At 47.6% G+C, this 8,454-nt stretch overlaps 1 protein-coding gene across 1 annotated transcript in view; it reads left to right on the top strand.

Annotated features, from left to right (window-relative positions):
* DNMT1 (DNA methyltransferase 1) overlaps window positions 1–8,454 on the top strand; it is a 41,285-nt gene that overhangs the window by 20,385 nt on the left and 12,446 nt on the right. The window contains exons 17-23 of the mRNA XM_018574153.1: window positions 1–147; window positions 711–826; window positions 1,480–1,681; window positions 1,829–1,962; window positions 3,583–3,756; window positions 5,174–5,398; window positions 6,988–7,180. The exon at window positions 1–147 is cut by the window's left edge and continues 3 nt beyond it. Coding sequence (XP_018429655.1) covers window positions 1–147; window positions 711–826; window positions 1,480–1,681; window positions 1,829–1,962; window positions 3,583–3,756; window positions 5,174–5,398; window positions 6,988–7,180 — 1,191 coding nt within the window. The remainder of the gene's footprint in view (window positions 148–710; window positions 827–1,479; window positions 1,682–1,828; window positions 1,963–3,582; window positions 3,757–5,173; window positions 5,399–6,987; window positions 7,181–8,454) is intronic.

The following is an 8,454-nucleotide window of genomic DNA, read 5'->3' as shown; positions in this document are numbered from 1 at the left end:
CCAAACTTGGCTATTAAAGAAGCTGATGAAGATGAAGAATTGGATGATAACAACATGCCGGAGATGCCTTCTCCCAAGAAGATCCTTCAGGGAAGGAAGAAGAAACAGGAGAAGAAGAACATTTCTTGGCGAGGCAAACCGGTCAAGGTAACGCATCTAGAACTTAATGTGCTGCATCCTAAAGAACATGGCGGCATGCTGAAATGTGAAGTTCTCTTGCAACAGTGACTTGGATCAGTAGCTGGCAGAAGTTCATCTTACCAGACTTGGCTTACAAGTGTCACCGCATTGGATGTCTGCAATAGACCGGTGCACAGTTGTCCATTTAGATCTGTGACGCCATCGCTTAGTCTATAGAGATCCACAAATGTTCACTGATTTGCATTCTGTACTGAAGCCAACTTTGTTATCAGCCTTGCTCTCTGTCAGTACTCCATGGGTGGTCCTAGAATGGGGGGACGGTCGTCTACTGACTGGCGGTCCTAGAATGGGGGGACGGTCGTCTACTGACTGCTGGTGTAAAGGCCCTTCTCTAATGACCCCCGTAAGCATCTATACATGAAGGTTCTTCTCTACTGACCACCAGTGTAGGGGAGAATGTCACTGAATGTCATAGTCTTGTATCTACAACGTGCTGCTCGTCACTAATGTCCCATGAGCTGTGGATCACATATGTAACCTCTAAGATGTCGTCGTCTCTTCATTTCAAGGTTGAAGGGAAGAAGGAATACTATCTGAAGGTGTCCATCGATGATGAAATCCTTGAAGTGGGTGATTGTGTATCTGTGAGTCCCGATAATCCCACCGAGCCCCTCTATCTGGCAAGGTTTGTATGTTCTTCCTGGCAGTCTACCCTTCAATTCTTTGTCTTGACTGACCCAGTAGATCTTAGTCAGGGCTGCCGCCACAATTGTCTGATGGCTTTCACCAGTCAACACTGTAACTATAGCAGGCAGGTATATAGTGCCATCAATTTTATGCAGTGCACATACTGCATGGTCACCTCAGTCCCTGCCTTCAAGGTTCCTTATCTTGCATGTGCACAATTGGGGCCAGTATAGACAGGAGCCAATAAACCTGCCAGCATACCTTTTTGGATTGTCAGACCAGTGCAAGCACAGGGAGAATATGCAAACGCCATGCAGATGGTATCCTGGCTGTGCTTCAGTGGACACCGGTGCTTTAGAGGCACTTGACTCGTATCGCCTTTAGAAATTTCAGTCTCCTCGGATACATCTAGATAACTTGCTGGCTTTTTATTCTTTGGATATCTTTTTACTTTACCTCCCCCATTCTCACAGCGGCCATTTTTACTAGGGTCAGATGAATCCATCTCCCTTTATTTCCTGGAACTCTGGCACATGTGACTTGTACAGACTCGTTCTATGTCTGGTCTGCCTTTTGGGTGAACTTGGTCCTAGTTTTGCTGGGCTCCACCTGAATGGCGTCTTGATGCTTGATTTCTTTGTTTGCACACAGGATCACATCTATGTGGGAAGATATGAATGGGCCGATGTTTCATGCTCACTGGTTCTGCCTGGGCTCGGACACTGTTCTCGGTGCCACATCTGATCCCCTGGAGCTCTTTCTTGTGGATGAGTGCGAGGACATGCAGCTCTCCTATATCCATGGGAAGGTCAATGTGGTCTACAAAACGCCATCGGAGGACTGGTTCTTGGAGGTGAGATGGAATCTAGTGGGTTTTGTTCTGCTGGGCCACCCATGATATCGGTTCGAGCCATAAATGTGCGCCTGCATTCAGTTAAAGCTGCGCTTCTCAGTTTGCATATGTTAAGATGTTGGCTGAGTTATCTGGGATGTCTTACAGGGAGGAATGGAACAGGACACCAATGTGGTGGAAGATGATGGCAAATCCTACTTCTACCAGCTGTGGTATGATCCAGAGTACGCTCGCTTCGAGACTCCACTGAAGCTGCAACCAGCAGAAGAGAACAAGCACAAGTGAGTCCTCGCTCCCCTGTACTGAATGCTTTGCTTTCTTCTCACTATAAAAGAGAACTATGGGGTCAGTGTTTTATCCCATAGTTCTCTTTAGGGTCACGGGAGGACATATACTAGTGTCCTCCTGTGACCCAAAGCACAGTATTTAGCAGGCTATATAGCAGCATATACTGAGAGCCACAGCCGGGACGTATCCAGACGACTGAGATCCACCCAGCTGCTTGAGTGACAGCTGGCTCTGCCTATCTAGGGGCAGAGCCAGCTGTGCCCGCCCCCTCCCCCGTCCGTCCACTCGGCGCTGGAGGATCAGGGGGGGAAATCGCTGCGGGGAGCTGTGACTGTCGGCACCACTCTGCAGGGAGATGATCAGGAAGCGAGCGGATCGCACGCATGTTTCTGATCACAAAGTCAATGGTCCCATCGCACTCCTGACTGCGAAAACCCTCCGAGAAGCTGGTGCTACGGTAGCCAAGCGGGTGGCAACCGTTAACCATCGCAGGCAAAAGCAGAGATACCGGCGCTCAAATGATAAGCAAACTTCTATTGACGTGCAGCATGACGGGTATCAGCAACAAACGTTTCGGGGTCGCAGAAGATCCCCTTAGGCAAAAGCATACCTCTGCGACCCACGAAACGTTTGTTGCTACACCTGTCATGTTGCAAGTCAATAAATAGACGTTTGCTTATCATTTTGGAGTTTCTGATCAATTCCCGATAGAGCTGATCTGTGACCGTCTTTGTCACAGGTCGGCTCTAGCTATGAGGATGAGTGGAGATCACTCTCTAAGAACCTGTATTGGTATCTTTTAGACTTGTGCGCCGTCAAAAAAATTGTTCCGTTTCGGAATATCCGTTATTTCGTGTCAAACTCAATTGGGATTCGTACGAAATACGGATTTTCGTTAGTTTCGGCACATTTTCGTAACTGTACGAACATTCGTTATGATGATAAAAAGCAAAAATACTAAAAATATGAAACTCACAAGGTATTGCTGGGGCCCCACAATATATGTTTGAGATTATTGTTGCACTATATCTACTTGATTGCCAATGGTGTGTACTTTGATTGTAACTGCGGAGGACTCTGCCTATCCTGTACTTGGCTGTATCTGTGGTGTGTGCCTTGCTTGCCTTTATAAATAAAGAGTTTGAAGAAAAAAAAAAAAGCAAAAATACCCTTAATATTGGAGTCGATGTGGTAGTTGTTTGTTTTTTCCGAAATATGAATTCCGTTAACGGATTCCGAATCAAATTTCAGATAAAAAAAAACTACCATCAACTCCAATATAAATGTACTTTGCTTTTTACCTTCAATATAACGAATGTTCGTAACTGAACGAAAATACGTCAACGGAATTTCGTATTTCCTGCCTGTGTATTGTAATGCAAAAAAATCTTGTCATGTTGTTCAACCTCATTTACAGGGGTGATATTAGTTCCCGTTTCAAAGAAATTCGGATGCGAAATTCGTTAACGGAATTTCGTATTTCGGATGCGAAATTCGGAAACTGCCATTCGGATGCTTCCGAATTGATGAATTTCAGGAAAATTTGTACGGATTTCGTAACGAAACGAATCGCACATGTCTAGTATCTTTGTCATGCTCTATTTTGTTTGCAGATTCTGCACCAGCTGTGCCCGGCTAGCCGAGATCAGACAGAGGGAGAGCCCTAAAGTCTTTGACATCGCTGAAGATTTCGATGGTAAAGTCTGCTACAACTTGGCCACCAAAAATGGCTTGCAATACAAGATTGGTGACGGCGTACTGCTCCTGCCAGATGCCTTCTCGTTCAGGTATTTGTCTTGTAGCTCTGATCAATAACCGAATTCCCAACTCCAGCGAGAATATAGTTTTATCCATTGTAACGAGCCCCCTTGCTCGCTCGGTCCCACTCTCCCGGCACTCCTCAGATTTCAGACCGCAATCGTATGATATTTCGGTCGTCCGATAATTCGGGATTCGAACTGCAGCTCTGTGCCGTTTGTATCCAGTGGTGATCGCTCAGAACAAACAGGCCGGCTGTACAAGTTCAAACAGGACTCGGCTTTATTGGATGCACACAACACACTTTTATACACAAGTTTGAACGCCCCGCCCAACCGACCACCTTACTATTGGTCAACTGCGAAGTATCCTCTAGTCCCTTGGTTCTCAACTGGTGGGTCGCGACCCCATGTTCAGTGGGTCCGCCGCATGCCTTCCACTATTCTAAGTGAGGCTCCTCTGCCTTCCCCTAGCGCAGCACTGTCGGTTCTTGTGCCAAGCAGCCATTCAAAATATACTGCCCAGGGAGTTGCATTCATTTGAATAGTACCCCAAACACGCTTCCCACCCACAGTACAGACACCCGCACCGGAACACGCAGTACCCTAATGCCGAGTGTTTCATTGCAGTGCAGACTTGGGTCGCGACTAAATGACCAAGGACAAATGTGGGTCCCGAGGTTGCACAGGTTGAGAACCACTGCTCTAGTCCTCACTTAGGTCCTCTTGGCCATGCAAATCAGGACTTGAAACAGGGTCAGCAGGGATTGGTCCGATAGCTTGAATGGGAGGGCTGATGTGTGGCCATGCAAATGAAGACTTGAAACAGGGTCAGCAGGGATTGGTCCGATAGCTTGAAGGGGAGGGGCTGATATGTGTAATGACACAGACGTCCCAGGAGATAATTACATTACATAAGCAACAAAATTACATTACATAAGCAACAAAACATTCAAACAGATTGATTCAAACATGGGGCGGAGGACACACAGCAGTTTGAACACCCCGACCACCTTCCAATTGGTCAATTGTAAAGTATCCTCTAGTCCTCACTTAGGTCCTCTTGGCCATGCAAATGAGGACTTGAAACAGGGATTGGTCTGATAACTTGAATGGCAGGGCTGATATGTGCACCATTGTCATTAACATTGGGTTTCCGGAGCCGGTATTGAATTGTGAAATTGGACGGGTGTAGGGCCGGGCTTCCCCGCAACAGCCGTCCATGGGCCCCTGACACCCAGTTCAACCCAACAAGGGTGGGTCTCTATAGTCCTAGGTCCGTAGTCTCTTGGAAGGAGGCTCCTCCAGCAGCCCCAGTGACTGTTCAGTCCCGTCACATCCATAAAGTGGGAAGATTGGAGCCGGTCAAAGTTTTATTTAGCAACTCCTGCGATGAACAAACCTGGAATCCAACCGTGGGTTGTCTTGTCTGTCCTTTTTACTCTAGTGTTCGGCTAAGCAGCCCTGTGAAGCGTTCCCATAAAAAGGAGGATGTGGATGAAGAGCTGTATCCGGAATATTACCGCAAGTCTTCCGACTATATTAAAGGCAGCAACTTGGACGCCCCTGAGCCCTACAGGCTGGGTCGCATTAAGGAGATCTACTGCAACAAGAGAAGTAATGGGAAACCCAACGAGTCGGATATCAAGCTGCGGGTGTACAAGTTCTACAGGTGAGTTTACTGCCGGGACCAGAGGAGGGATTTTTTTGTAGTTCAAAGGCCATTGTTTAACCCCTTCATGACTGAGGCCTTTCCATTTTATTTATTTTTTTGCCCCCATGTTATATTCCACATTTTAGGCCTGGAAATTACTTAAAACCCCCCAACATGATATATTTTCTGAATGCCGAGACTAGTGATGCACCCATACTAGTATCGGTGCCGATACCGAGTATTTGGGTGAGTACTTGTACTCGCCCAAATGCTCCGATACCTTTCCCGATACTTCCTGTATCAGGCAGCCGGGCAGCGCATCATTACACGCTGCCCGGCTTCCCGGTTGGTCAGGAAGCTAGCAAAGCCGGGCGCCGTGTAATGACGCAGCGCCCGGCATTCTGATTGGCCGGGAAGCTGGCGTCCTGCTCCATCTCATGAATCATAAGAAAGTGACAAAGCATTAGTTTGTATTGCTTTAGAAAAAATGTGACCTGTCCTTTTTAAGAACAAGTATCGGTAATTGGTATCGGCGAGTACTTGATCAAAAGTATCGGTGCTCGTACTCGGTCTTAAAGTGGTATCGGTGCATCCCTAGCAGAAACACTATAGAATAAAATGCTTGCAGTTGCAAATTTTTATGTTGCACGATACTAGCGCAACTTAAACCCCGAAATTATTGAGAAATTTACTTAAATGCCCCAAAACACCCTTTTTTTTGTTTTTATTGTTAAATGTATAAAAGATGAGGTTACAACGAGTACATAAATACCCAACATGCCCACGTTCAACATTGCATGCGTCCGTAAAATGGCGCCAAAACGTCAGTAATCCAAAAAGTCCATAGATGACGCTTTAAAAGCCCCCCCCCCCACAGGTCATCAATTTCAATTTAGAGAACCAAAAATACAGGCCCTAGAATTATTGCTCTCCGGCGATACCCAACATGTGTAGCGCGTCCGTCGTTTTCATACGTAGGCGCGTGTTTATGTGGCGACTCGCGGTGGACTTTAAAATATATATATATTTTTAGATTGATTTAACAGTTTTTTTGTTTTTACTTTGATTGCTATCACATAGGGGTGCTTACAAGCCCCCCCTCATGTGATAGCAGATGGTGGTGACAGGTACTCTTTAAGATGATGCTGGGAGTCCAAAGACACCCAGTTTCGCCTTTACACTGGAGAATAAGCTATTGAAGTGCAGATCGCAGGCTTCCCGGAGCCGACCAATGACGGCTCAGGGACCGGAAGTGATGCAATCTGCATCGTTCCCGGGTCCCATAGAACGGGGAGTGGGGGATCGACGAACGGAGGATCGTCCATCTCCTCCCCAGCTTCCCGCCGACACCACGGAAACCCGTCCTGGGCCCGTAGGAGGAGCCCGGGAAGCACGGCGGGGGGGCGCCCCCAGGACTCTAGAAGCGATCTGGCGACAGCTGAGTCGCCAGAATCTCTTCCATTGTAAAGTCGGCCTTACAAGTTTAAACAGCCCCGATGCTGGCGATGTACGTAAGTCACGAAGGGGTTAAACGCATTGCTTCTGGTACTCGAGTGTTCTCTTGCCAATAGCATGGGGGTCACCATTTAACCTCTATTTTATTTCAGGCCAGAAAATACACACAAGGGCTCAAAAGCCAGTTACCACGCAGACATCAACTTGGTGTACTGGAGCGATGAAGAGGCCACTGTGGAATTCAAAGACGTCCAAGGCCGTTGTATGGTGGAATATGGAGAAGATCTGACCGAGTCCATTCAGGAATACTCGGAAGGAGGAGCGGACAAGTTCTACTTCTTGGAGGTAATGTGGAAGAGTTGCATCATGGCAAAGGGGCAACCGTCTAAGGCTATCCCACCTCACCCCAACCACTCAACCATCACGTTCTCAAACAATTCATCCCCACACAGCTCCCTCATGTATCACTGGCCCCTCCCCTTTAGATTGTAAGCCCTCAGGGGCAGGGCCCTCCTCACCATCTCGTCTTGTATTGTGATTGTAATGTCTTCCTTATATTGTAAAGCGCTGCGCACACTGTTGGCGCTCTATAAATCCCGTATAATAGCCATAGTGGTGGGTATGGACTTTTTGTGTTGGTGTGTGTCTTTTTTTTTTTTTTTTTTTTTTGCGCTTAAAGGAGAACTATGAGGAATGCAATATCACTCAGCCTCATAGTTCGAGCCGACGTGTGACAATGAGACTGTCACAGGTCGGCTCAATAGATCAGGAAGTGAGAACCGAGTCGCTCGATTCACTTCTCAATCATGTCCCTGCAGAGAGCCGTGACTGTCACTCACGGCTCCCTGCAGGGATTCCCCACTCCGATCCTCCAGCGCTGACTGGCGGAACGGACGGGGGAGAGGGTACAGCTGGCTCTACCTCCTAGATAGGCAGAGCCAGCTGTCACTCAAATGCAGCTGGGTGGATCCAGGCAGTAATGAGACGGCGTCTCAGTATACCGCGAGCTGTAGCTCCCTATATACTGAGCTTTGGGTGACGGGAGGACGCTAGTTTGTCCTCCTGCTGGGTTCACACCTAGGCGTATTGAATATGCGCGTTTCGCGGTTAAAAAAAAACCGCGCAACAAACGCCCGTTTCCGAGGGCTACTTGGCTGTATCCCAATGGAAACGCGAGACCAAAACGCCCGAAAGAAGTGCATGTACTTCGGGCGTGGGCCGTTTTGTAGCGCGTTAGGGACGGGCGGAAATACGGCAAGGTGTGAACCAGACCCATTGAATACAATGGGATTTAGATGTTTGAGCGTTTTGTAGAGCGTTCGTCGAGCGTTGAACGCGCTACAAAACGTTCAGGTGTGAACCAGGCCTTAGGAGAACTATGGGGGAGAAACACTTGCTCCATAGTTCTCCTTTTTATAGCTCTGCAGTTGGGGGAGTTGGGACACTATGCAGACATTTATGGGATGAAGGGTTTAATGCTTGAGTGCCCTTTGGACATTGACATGCTGCGACCTATGAATATTAAACTGAACCTGTATTTGTAAAGTTCTGTAGCCCCCTAGATAGGGAAGCTAAAGTTTCCACGGGGTGAGCTGCTTTAATGGCATGGTCCTTTATTT

The sequence above is a fragment of the Nanorana parkeri genome, unplaced genomic scaffold (assembly GCF_000935625.1).
Source record: "Nanorana parkeri isolate BGI_ZX_2015 unplaced genomic scaffold, ASM93562v1 scaffold2772, whole genome shotgun sequence".
Classification (NCBI taxonomy): domain Eukaryota; kingdom Metazoa; phylum Chordata; class Amphibia; order Anura; family Dicroglossidae; genus Nanorana; species Nanorana parkeri.
The sequence above is the reverse complement of the archived record's forward strand: the minus strand, read 5'-3'. Positions and strand labels throughout refer to the sequence as shown.